The 12,850-nt window shown below is 39.7% G+C and overlaps 1 protein-coding gene across 1 annotated transcript in view; it reads left to right on the forward strand.

Annotated features, from left to right (window-relative positions):
- The window catches only part of nonC (serine/threonine-protein kinase Smg1), a 794,437-nt gene that overhangs the window by 710,592 nt on the left and 70,995 nt on the right, over nt 1-12,850 (forward strand). Inside the window, 1 exon segment of the mRNA XM_068225601.1 lies at nt 11,440-11,701. Coding sequence (XP_068081702.1) covers nt 11,440-11,701 — 262 coding nt within the window.

Genomic DNA, 12,850 nt, shown 5'->3' on the forward strand with positions numbered 1-12,850 from the left:
TTTCTCATTTATTTACATTATACATATATCTTTAACTGCATTTTAAGAATAGAACAAACTCTTGACACTTCTATAAATTCTCATCATCATTCTGTTTGTATCATCTTCATTATTCTCATTCCCATAAGCATAGATTTTGAAAAAAGCAGGAAAATGCCTTTGCTGTTTTACTTCGTACCACCTCAGACAGATCTTACAGCGACAATGGGATATAGGACAGGCCTAGGACTGGGAAGGAAGTGTCCATAGCCTTAACTGAGATACGGCCAAACTTCATGTATCTTGTCCCATGCTATGGCCTTCTGTTAAAAAATATTTATCATGCTCTTTAATAGATATTTCTTCAGTACACACTTGGCCAATAAACATTTCAAGTTACATTGCATTAGTGAAAGGGCACGTTTGCTAATATTACTTTTACTTTTAAAGAGAATCAGCAAAGTAAGCACAGATTTTGGCCTTAAAATAAGCGTTCAAAAAAACAAAATAAACAATGCTGTTATCACTCGGGACTGAGCACCATTGAAAGATTGCAATGTAAGATGCTGGCAAATGCAGGGATGGAATCAAAATGTAGAAATCAAAACTAGAATCAGTGTTGCAAGTTATCGTGCGTGCAAATGTGACCTCCGATTCGAAACTTGTGGACATGTCTTGGTGTGTTATTGATGCTTCTTTACGGTGTCAACAGCTTGACATTAAAGGTTTTTGAATGTATGTCATGCAAAATGATGGTAAGCAGCCTGTTTTGGTTGCACCTTCCTAATAACGAATAGAGCGTATTGCAGCTCATAGACGTTAAGATGTGGAGCTTGGGCAGAGAAGATTATCCTGGATGCAGAACCTTAAAACTGGTTTGACATCCACAATTCAGCTACCCTGATGCAGGAAGAGCGAAATAGGAATAATTACTCCATAATAGTTTCCAGGAATAGTTGTATTAGTAAAGCAAGTAGTTATCATTTAACCTTCTAAGTACTATAAAATTATTTTATTCCTTATGGAATTTGACACTGTCATTTGTCATTATTTGTGTTATAAATAGCTACATATGTATTTTATTGGGCATGTTTTATGTCTCAGTCAATAGGGAACAGAGAATGAAGTTTTTAAGTTGCAGTTCTAAGTACTATGTTAGCACATTGAAGTCTTGCTCACTTTCATACATTTTAATCCTCCAAATTGGTCATTTTTCACTCATTTTGGATTTTTAAATTAAATATTAGCATTGCCATGCTTCTTCATTCACAATTGCCATACTACAATGCATTTAGATTTTACTGATAGAACTTACGGCAGTATTGTGTACACATAACATATATTCGCTATAATATATGGCTGAAATTGAGTTTATTTGGTTTTTAGACCACTCAGAATTATTTGTTCAAGAAATACATCTAGCTAATAAATTTGGACAGAAACATTATGTGCCATCTTGTTTCTGTTTAGTAGGTGTAATTGCTTTTTGTGGTAAACTTCAAAACATTGTGGTGCATAATGAGCAACATTGCAAATTTCATAGAACCACCTGGCTTCTTTTCTCAATCTTTTCCCAGTAATGGCCTTTCCTTTATTAGATTAGTATCACTGTCATCAATATCCGGTCCTGAAATGGCATGTAACATTTCAAATAAATCACTGTTGTTCAGTCTGTGTTTGCAAGCAGCCACCATTATTTGCACACGGCTGTTGAGTCAACACAATTCTGACACTATTTGAAATGAAGAAGTACTGGTAGATGAAGTGTACAGCTGTAATATGATCTCTTTCTTTTTTTCCCCACCCTTGAGAACCATTTGAACTCCATCTCAAACTGCAGTGCCGGGAAATACACATAGTATGTTTCATAGTAACAAGGTTGAGAACCAGGGAAAGTGCATCGTACAGGCACCGTTCTCTGCAGTAAATGACAAAGCCTGTATGGTGTAAAGCCATCGACCTCAATGGGCAACTAGTATGCACTCCATATAAACTGGGTTAGGAAGTGAAGATTGCCTTGGAATCTGCCCGGTTTATTCCTCTACCTGAATTACACTAGCCAACATGATTTTGCGATAAAATAGAAAATATGTAATTCTTATGGAAATCGCTGCCCTGATTCCGAAAATGATGTTATATTTTTCCTATCGCGTCTAGTTTTGACGCAATTCAGTGTTTTAGTATCTAGCTCTAGGAGATATGACCCTGCGAAGCAGAGGCACACCATCTCTCTTTTGCCTCTAGTGCTTCGCATCCCTACAACGTGGCCTTCACGGAGTGGGAGCTGCGAAGTGCACTTGCGCTATGCAGAGATACGGCTCCTGGACCGGACAAAATCCATAATCAAATGCTTCAAATGCTTAAGCATTTGAGTGACAGATGTCTCAAGGATATCCTCACCCTATTCAACAGAATATGGAGTGAGGGAGTGTTTCCATCTCAATGGCGTGAGGGAATTGTAATACCAATTCCCAAGCCAGGTAAAGATCCAAAACTTCTGGATAGTTATAGGCCAATATACCTTACAAATGGGCTCTGTAAGCTATTTGAAAGGATGGTTAACCGGCGCCCAGCGCCTTGTGTGGGCCATGGAAAGGGAGGGCCTCTTGTCTAACTACCAGTGTGGTTTTCGCTCTCATCGGTCTGCCACTGATCATCTGGTCAGACTGGAGAGCGCCATTCAGGAGGCTTTTCTCCGGAAGGAACACCTAGTCGCCGTGTTTCTTTGACCTGGAAAAAGCTTACGATACTACCTGGCGATATGGGATTCTCTCCACTCTACACCAGTGGGGATTTCAGGGAAATTTGCCAACGTTTATTGAGAACTTCATGGCCCTCCGTCTCTTTCGAGTCCGAGTAGGGAATGCATTTTCTCAATATTACGTTCAGGGAAATGGAGTACCTCAGGGATCGGTACCGAGTGTCACGCTGTTCGCAATCGCCATTAACGGCATAGTTGCCACTGCTGGGCCCACAGTCGTTCCATCGCTGTATGTAGACGACTTAGCCCTACATTACAGCTCCGGAAGGGTGGCGTTTGCAGAGAGACAGCTACAGCAAGCTATTAACCGAGTCAACAGATGGGCCCTGCAACATGGTTTTCGATTTTCAGCAGCGAAAACCTCAATTGTACACTTCTGTCGACGTCGGCCTGTGCATCCCGAACCAGAGCTCCGCTTGCGAAACAGTGTCTTACCAGTGGTTGACACCTGCAAATTCCTGGGTCTCCATTTTGATAAGAGACTTATGTGGCAGCCCCACATCCGTCAGTTAAAGGTTGCCTGCATGAAGAGACTTAACATGCTTAAGTTTCTCAGCGGCACTTCGTGGGGGGCTGACCGTGCGGTACTGCTACGATTTTACACGGCGATGGTCCTCTCCCGAATTGACTATGGAAGTGCGGCTTATGGCTCAGCATCAAAATCTACGCTGAGCCTTTTAGACAGTATTCACCATAGTGGAGTAAGGCTGGCAACGGGTGCTTTCCGTACTAGCCCCATTCCCAGCCTACTCGCTGAAGCGGGAGTTCCACCTTTACGGATAAGGAGGCAGCAGTTACTCCTAACGTACACTGCCAAAATTCGTGAAATGCCGCTACATCCAAGCTATCAATGCATCTATCGCACCCAATACCACCAGCGGTGCCAAGACCGGCCGAATGCCACACGGCCGGTTGGGTTTCGGATTGATAGCTTGTGTCATGATTTGAATATTGATATCGGTGGTTGTCTTGAACGAACTTTTAGCGAGGTACCTCCGTGGTTGGTTCCGCGACCGGATATACATCTAGATCTGCTCCGTGGACCCAAGGTGAACACGGATTCCTCCATTCATCGGAGGTATTTCCAGGACTTTGTTCACCAATATCCGGCTGCGAGACTTATCTTCACGGATGGTTCTAAAATCGGAGATAATGTTGGTTGCTCTTTTGTCATTGATGATATGAGTACGAAGATCTCGCTCCCTAAAGTATGTTGCGTGTATACTGCAGAGCTTTACGCCATCTTAGAGGCTCTGCAGTTTGCACTGCGTGACGAAAGAAGCCACTTTCTGTTGTGTACCGATTCGTTAAGCTCTCTGCAGGCTACTGAAACCTGTTTCTTGCAACACCCACTGGTGCAGCAGATACATGACCTTCTAGCCAGGTTAAGCGATGCTAGCACCAGAATTACTTTCGCGTGGCTTCCAAGCCACGTTGGGATTGCGGGAAACAAACTTGCGGATGAAGCAGCAAAGGAAGCTGCACTTTTACCTCCAAGACCCGTCAATGTACCTGCTAAGGATATTTGTTCTCAGCTACGTTGAACCATCTTGGCGTCCTGGGAATCGGAGTGGCTAGATATCTGAACTCCCAACAAGCTGAGAGCAATTAAGAAGACAACTACCGTGTGGCGGTCCTCTTTCCGACCTTCACGGAGAGAGGCCATAGTACTGTGCAGGCTGAGGATAGGTCATTTACGATCCACGCACTCTTATCTCCTAAAGAGGGAAGACCCCCCCCAGTGTGTTCTTGTGGTGCTGAATTCACCGTGGCCCACATCCTCACAGAGTGCGCCGATCTCTCTGGCCTAAGACAGAGCCTCGGCCTGCAGGAAACACTCGAACACATACTAGCCGATGACGCGAATACTGCTGATCTCGTGATCCGCTTTATGTGCGACAGTGGACTTATCAAGGGTATGTAAATTACAAGTGTACTGTTACTCAGGGAACGTACGTTCCCTTTTGATACGTTAGTAATCCTTTCGGCCTAGTTTTATAATTATTTTTTGTTTTATTTTGTACTGTGTTTCCAAATTCCTTTGTTGAATAAATAATTTTGTTTTATATTTTAAATTTCTTTTCCACTTATTTGTTCAGAGAGGATGATTACCTTGTTGTACTTCCTCTTAAAACAAAAATCACCACCACCACCACCACCACCACCTCTTGCAAGGTGACCAGCCTATTGCCACTTGAGTAGTGCCTCTTTTGTTCCGTCACATCTACTGTATGACTCCTGTTCTCCTCCAGATCTCTTGGTTCAGTATTCGGTGCCTCAAGCTGACCCCAGCATCACCTGCTCCATTGTTCTCTGGCAAATTCGAAGTCGGTTTGAGCTTTTGCACATTAAAGTTGGAGTTTTAAACCCATAGGTTGCAACTGGTAGGATGTAGGTAGTGTATACCTTCCTTTTGAGATGTATAGGGAAGTTTGATTCATGGAGGATGTAACTGGTTTACTGAATGCTGCCTAGGTCAACCCGATTCTTCTGGTAATCTGTGCTGTGTGGTTGTTTTGCCCAAGTTTATTATTGTGGCTCAGGTACACATACTCATTAACATTCTCAAGAATGTGCCTGTTGATGGTAACCTGCATGTTGTTTGGGTTATTAATTTTAGTTTTCTGCAGATTCAGTCCCAAAGCTTGGGAGGCTTTCGTCAGTTCCTTCAGAATTGTTTCCAGTTCACCAGCATCACTGCTTATGAGGACCATATTATCAGCAAAGCATTGGTAACTGAGATATGTACCATCGAAGTTGACTCCCTTGCGGTCCCAGGCTAATGCCTTTGCCACCATGTTACAGTACTTTTCTATGGCCGAGGAGCCTCTGCGTGATGATGGGAATATTTACAGTGAATCAAGGAGTTTAATTTTAATCCACTTGCTCAGTATTCAAATTAGAAATCCTCAGCCTGTTTCCAGTCATTCAGTGGGCCAAGAATGAACTGATTGAAGCCCCCCTCTAGCAGCGAGGGTAAGAATTGTGCTGGTTGCCGAAGCCTGTTGCATTGTTAATATTGAATATACTGTGCCTGTACTAGTCAGGCGACATCAACAGGGGTGGTGTATCCCTATCGGCTGAGCATACAAGTATAGGAAAGGAAAAGAGTCGCAAGGAATAACTATCCTTAGGAAAATAAATAACTAAGCTCAACACAATCCTTAATATAAAACAAATTTTATTAAAAAACAGAGCATGGTTAACTTAAAAAACTGGAAAAACTGAATCAACAAACATGGTTTCTTGCTGGAGCTCTGAATAAACTTTGTCCTGTTCCTACAATTTAGGAATTGACTATCATTCCATTCCATCATATTGACAGACATCATATCTGTAAAATAATTGAACATTAATCTTCTGAATTAAATAATTTGTTATTGAGTCTACGTATCACCACAATATAACAGCCTAAGTTTCCTAAAAAGTTTAACTAAATCTTGACAAATTCGTAATTCAAATATCGATACCTAAATTTCTCATGAATTCTAACTATGCTTTTACTCTGGCATAACTTATTTTACTGGTATAACTTTCTCCCTTATTCATCTATTACACAGTCTTTCTTAATAGCTAATAAGCCCTCCTGTCTCTTTTGTAAGTTGCAGTACATTATGAATATTGATATGCCTGAAGCATTTGTTTACTTTCTTAGAAGTATGGCAAGGAGCTAAACAATGCTGAAAAATTCCATCACCATCTGGAAATCTTTTCTGCTACTCACAAAGAACTCTCCTTTCCAGTATTTTGCATGTTCCGATCACTTTTCAGTGTGCCATCAACTGACACCAAGGGTCTTGGACCTTCGTACTTGAAAACAGTCCCAAATCACCACCTTCACGGAGTGTTTTATGATCTACTGCAATGTCCTGAATTGGTTGGCTCATTCTTTGCTTGGCACACACATTGATCTCACTGTACCTGTATTTCAAAGTGATATTTTCATCAAAGGAAAGATCTTTCAGTGTTCTGTTGCCAATCCTAATTACTACATTTGCACTAGAGAAGTTTCCTGCATATTTTTTCTGTTAGAAGGTATTTCTCTGGAGGTTTGCAGGCTTTCCTTCAACTTGTTAGGTGTCTGCAGTGTTCATTAATCACATGTAGATTCACTGCTGTTTCACCTAATTAGAGAGCCAGTCCACAACGATGACCCAGATGTTTAATTTGCTGCTCCTGAGGAGAAAGCAATCCATATTTGGTGTTTCTTTTTCCTTCCACTGTTTCCCTTATTACTGGGTGATATTGAGCCAGTCTATTGGTACCACTGAATAATGGAATTTACAACACCTATGCCTACACAGACAGTTATATCTTCTTGTGTCCTAGAAGTATTCTTTGATAATGTAATTGCACTATGCTTCCTGAGAGTCGTATCCACTGAAGACAGTTAATATGGATCTTTCAAAGAAACCCTGAAATTCCTTAAAAGTACATTAAATGAAAATATGTCCTCTTGAATTCCAACTTTACCTTCATATTGTGATCTTTCCTACTTTTAAAGACGCCACTCAAACTTATTTGTCTATTAATGTTATTCCACGCCATCTCTCCGCTGACAGCTCGGAACATACCACTTAAATACAAAGTATGTTACAAGTGTTAATTTTTATATCCATCTATTCATTACAAAGAGATCTAGTAAATTAAGAATTAAATCTTATCATAAAAAGTTACGGAACATGTTTCACCCATTTTAAGGGCATCATCAGCCTCAAACTCAAACCTGAAAGGTGAATAATCAGGATCCTGATTCTTCTTACAAGTTGTAAAAAGAGGATATCAATGTAGGTGTTCGTCTAACATAAAATTATTAGGAAGTCCTTGGTTAAAATCGTAGCGTCAAGCTGCATGTCACAAGTTCACAAAACCTGTTGAGGGTAGAGCAATAAACAGCTCAATCTTATAATGAAGTAGAAATGTGTTTCCTTGATTACACTCTCTGGAGCGCTGAGTCAGTTGTGCCCAAAACCTGTTGAGGTAGAGCAATAAACAGCTCAATCTTTATAATGAAGTAGAATAGGTACTCCTATTAGAGGATAAGAAAAAGTGAAGCTTATAGACTGTTAAAAATACTGATTTCGTATGTTAAGATAAGACAACAGCCTTCTTTGAGTAGCTGTTCAGCTGTCTATAGTCGTATTTAACTGGCTTGAAGGAGTGGAAGTCGAATGTGTTAACTACTTAGGAATTGAATGTGAATTTATTGAGGTTATTGTCAGTTTAATGAATATGAAATCTCATATTTATCGGCAATGACGTGTTCTGTCTTAAATGCCGGAATTATTATCACAAGCTTAGGAACAGGTCAAAGTTTATTGAATTGCATTAGGCCAACATAGTAGATTAAATATTCAGCCTGTGTGAAAGGGTGATATGCCACAGGTTGAGGTAACTATGACAATGCAGCGTACTTCGTAGTTACTGCTTTCGCAGCTCGTGTCAGACTTCAACTCTCATGGGCCCACCTATAGAGCCCCTCTCTGGATCTGCCTCTGATATCAGACACTATTAGAAAAAGAAGACTGAAATTTTATGGCCATGTTAAAAGAATGGTGAATGAAAGACTCACTAAAAGGATGTTTAATCGTGCCTCCGTACTAAAAGTGAAGAATAATATTGGATAATCAAAATTGAAAAAAAATCTTCAAGAAAACAAGATAACAGATGAAATTACATGGACAGATCTAGCTTTAGACCATTGATGAACAATCATCATTTTGCTGAAATACTCAAGATGAGAACCAAAACTGCATGGACGTAAGAACGGAAGAAAAGTGATAGCGAGATGATAAAAACATTCTGGGAAGAGAAGAAAGAAAAATTCATCTGCTAAGTAAGTTCAATTGCACTTCTTAGTTGGGCACAACGTTATGAAAAAATAATAATCACTACCATGTGCAAGCATTTAATTTGATGCCATCTGGCTGCCTGCTAGTCAATTTCTACATTCCGTTTTACTCTTGGCCTACTAGGTGGCAGAGTAAACTGAATCTCTCTTGGGTGTCTATGGCTGAGTTTTTAATGAATTTTGTTAGGAAAACACCTAAGGTGTCACCAGCGATCTTTTACATGCTGACGTCATTCAGCATGGAGTGTCGAATGGACTTTTTCCTGCCCTTCAAAAATCCAACTACCTCTGCCAGATCCAAAGGCAGGCACTCTACCTGTGATCCACAGAGAGAGCTATTATTATAGGTAAGATAATGTTGAATGTATTTCGTATAAGTGAGATGCCTTCACTGGAAATGCAGGAGTTCGGCTTAGATGAGTTACCATGATCAACATAGTGTATGGATTACTGTCTAGCCCATCAAAGTAGTACCAGTCAACAAGCCTATCAGTTTCAGCATATTGTTAAAAAATAGAAAAAATGTATGTGAGGAGGTGAAAAACTAATTGTGATGGAAAATTAGAATGCTGTTGGAGGTCAGGGAGAGGAGTGGTAGGAGAAAATATATTGGGACAGTGGTAGGGATAGTAAAGCTGGGAGGGTGAAATTCTTTACTGAAAATAAATGAGTCCTCAACAACACTTTGTTTCAAAACCATACAAGACAGTATTGTTTACAGGTATGAGGCCTGTAGACATGGACTCTAGAGTGTAACTTTATGGTTTGTCCGGCCCCATTGTGTAGGGGGCAGCGCGTCTGCCTGTCACCCGGCAGAGCTGGGTTCGATTCCCGGCCGGGTCAGGGGTTTTAATTGTAAATGATTAATATCCCTGGCCTGAGGACTGGGTGTTTGTGTCATCATTAATGTTCCTTTCCTCACATTCAATACGTTACACTACCACCATTTACATAATACACACAGGTTCCTTATATATGGTGCAAGTAGGGGCAAAAGATCTTCCTAGGTCAATGCCCCAAACAAGTAGCATTTAAAAAAAAACTTTATGATTTTGTGAAATTCTAATTTGAATTGTTAAGAATTGTAAGCCAAATGGGTTGATGGAAGTGGAAGGAAGTTTCAAAATGTGCTGCACAAGGACTATCTAAGGAGAGGGAGAGATAGATTGACAGACAGACAGGTATCCCGTAGGGAAGAGGTAGGGCTTTAGGTTTAAATATAGGAACATAAATGAGGTAATAAATTTTTCTGATGACCAGGCGAAAAAGCCTTACTACCAGCAGTGTTACGCACATTATCACAACTCTGGAGAGATATGGCATGAAGATCAGTACTGAAAACACCTAGTGCATGGTGATGCCACATTCACTTCTGAAGCTTCAATGCTACATTGTACAAGCCAAGGCTGCATTTATGTAAAAACACTCACTATTTTGCACCAGTAGATTAAGTCTTCAGACACAGATTAGATTGCTACACACCTTTGTATGGACTGTTGGTTTGTATGCCTCTAAAATGTGGACAATACACAACGCAGAAATAAACTAAAAGCATTTGAAATGCGGTGGTTCTATAGGATCTCGTGGAAGGATAAGACCTCAAATTTCATGGTCCTTGAGGTGGTTAACCAAAGGCGACTAATAGTACACCTCTATGCAAGCAGTGTTTGTCCTGGTGGTGAAATGTGATGTGCCGTTTAGAATTTATACAGACAGTATCAGATAGATTCATTGAAGAAATGGCACCTTGTAGGCAACAGCGATAACCCTTTAGCAGTAAATGTGAATGAGCTGAGAGCAGAAAAACTATGCAGCAGTGAAAACTACTGCAAAAGACCACTGAACGTGGAGGAACTTAATGGAAATCAACCAGTTCCAGGACGAATGACATGATGATGATGATGATGATGATGATGATGATGATGATGATGATGATGATTCAAGGAAATACTGGATTTATATTGCCTACAAATGTCAATTCTGGTTGAGAGTCCTGGATGATAGTTATCAAAAGTGATAGTCTTTAGTATGAAGTATGTTTTGTTTAGTTGTTTTTCTATCAAATAAAGAAACTTACCAGCCACCTTATTCTGTTTTGAACCTGCCTAAGCAGAAACCACTCTTTAAAAATAGTTTCTAAGAAAACTGGAGTCATTATTGAGACCCACACCACAAGTTACTAATAGGTACATTAACAGTAAATAATGAAGGAGTTTTACTGGTAATGAAGTTTTATTCCATCACCATTTTATATACTGTACCATCCTGATCTTCTGACTCCAAAGTTGGTAGGTTAGATCCTGGCTCAGTCTGGTGGTATTTGAAGGTGCTCATATATGTCAGCCTTGTGTAAGTAGATTTACCGGCATGTAAAAGAAAACCTGCAGGACAAAATTCTGGCACCTCTGCATTTCCAAAAACCATAAAAGTAGTTGGTGGGACATAAAACCAATACCAGTAAAAAATTATCATCATCATCATCACAATCAAATGCTATTTTCCTATGTGTGATTCTCTTGGATTTAATTTGAACCCCTAGTTTTTAGTACACAATTCAGAATTATGATTGTTTTCTACCTCAAGTAGTCCATAACACTGCCAGTGATTCATCAAAAATATGATGCTGCAACTTTAAATAGCAGGTAGGCTACATTATCAAAATTTCTGTAGTTTTATCAGTCCCTATAAGAACTGGCTTTGTAGATGTCTAATGTTTGTGCTAGCTGCTAACATTTTCATGATTTTAAAAAAAATTTCTTTGTTTCTTTATTTTGATCCTCCTTTTGCGTGTTGAATTTGGAACTATATCACTTAATCTGTTTAAACAAATTTGTAATATAATTCTCAGGCTCCTGTATTCAGTGATGCAACACGGGCTGTACTGGAGGACATATTCTTGCTGAAACGTCTGCAAACCATGCAAGAATTCTTCCTTTTGTGTGGCCAAATGACACGATGTCCAGCCAACATGCACGATGATGACCAGTTAAACAAACCTATCAGACGCTTCACAGCTGACTACGTGAGCCGGCAGTTACTAGGTGTAACATCTCAGACTCTTGCCTTGGCTCTGTGTCTGCTTCTGCAACGCATTGGACTAAATGTAACAGGTAAATTATTAACTTATGACAATATCATAATCTCAAATCAACATAGGGATCATATTTAAACACACAGTCATTTATATATTCAGTAGAAGTCTGTTATAGCGAGAATTCATAACAGTGAAAATTTTACTCGTTGTAACGGATTGCCATTATATCCAATTTTTCGCAAAAGTTTGGGGGGGGGGGGGGGGGGGCACGTACACATTAAAATTGGTATGAAACGACAATCAGTTTGTTCATAACTTGCGTTTTCGTGGATGACATCCACACTACGGCTTACTCGTTTGTTATTTTTTGAAATCTGATACTACGTGAAAGAATATGTTTCATTTCATTCTGAAAAATTACATTATCACTCCAGAGGCCTCTGTGGCAAACGTTTCAGTTTTCTTCTTCAAACAGCATCACCTAAGCTAACTGTATGTGCATCATGAAAACATTTCAAGCACACGTAGAGAAATTATGACCCCCTTGTTACGAATTTACATGGGAATATTCCAAAACTTAACTAGACGCAAGAAAATATAAACTATCCTCTGAAATCAGTGATGTACTCGGTCATATCTTGAGATGAATTACGTTCTTAATTTCAGCATATAACAATATAATTAACCGATCATTTGCTTTAGCGTTTATTTCTAACGGGTTAACAATTGCTATTGACCACGTCATTTACGCATTTATTACGAAAATATGTTATCCTCTTTCATTTTGAATTTCCCTTTCCAGCAGTCAGCGGGTATTACTAATCAACTCGAGCATTGTTTTGGAAGGTCGATGAGAGAGCTCGCAAGTGTACATAGGGAGAAAACTACAGTACGCGAAACTTTTAGTGATACTTCGGCTCTCTAGTGCTGAATCGGTAGACCTCGGTTATCTTCGTGATTCGTATTGGCAACCTTTGTCACACAAACTATGAATCGATTATGCATCGCCGTGAGACATCTGGCGAACACTTTACATACTAGTACTGTTGTTATTTACACAGCAAAGCCAAGGTGATATTTCTGAGAATTCATGCTAGGAACAACATTTGCATCGAAAAATGATACATAACGTATGTCTGACACAGTTGTTGGCTTAATATAATAAAGGTTTAGAAAATTTATATAGATCGACCATACTATCGATTCAATTCAGATTTCATTTCCA

The sequence above is a fragment of the Anabrus simplex genome, chromosome 1, assembly GCF_040414725.1.
Source record: "Anabrus simplex isolate iqAnaSimp1 chromosome 1, ASM4041472v1, whole genome shotgun sequence".
NCBI lineage: Eukaryota > Metazoa > Arthropoda > Insecta > Orthoptera > Tettigoniidae > Anabrus > Anabrus simplex.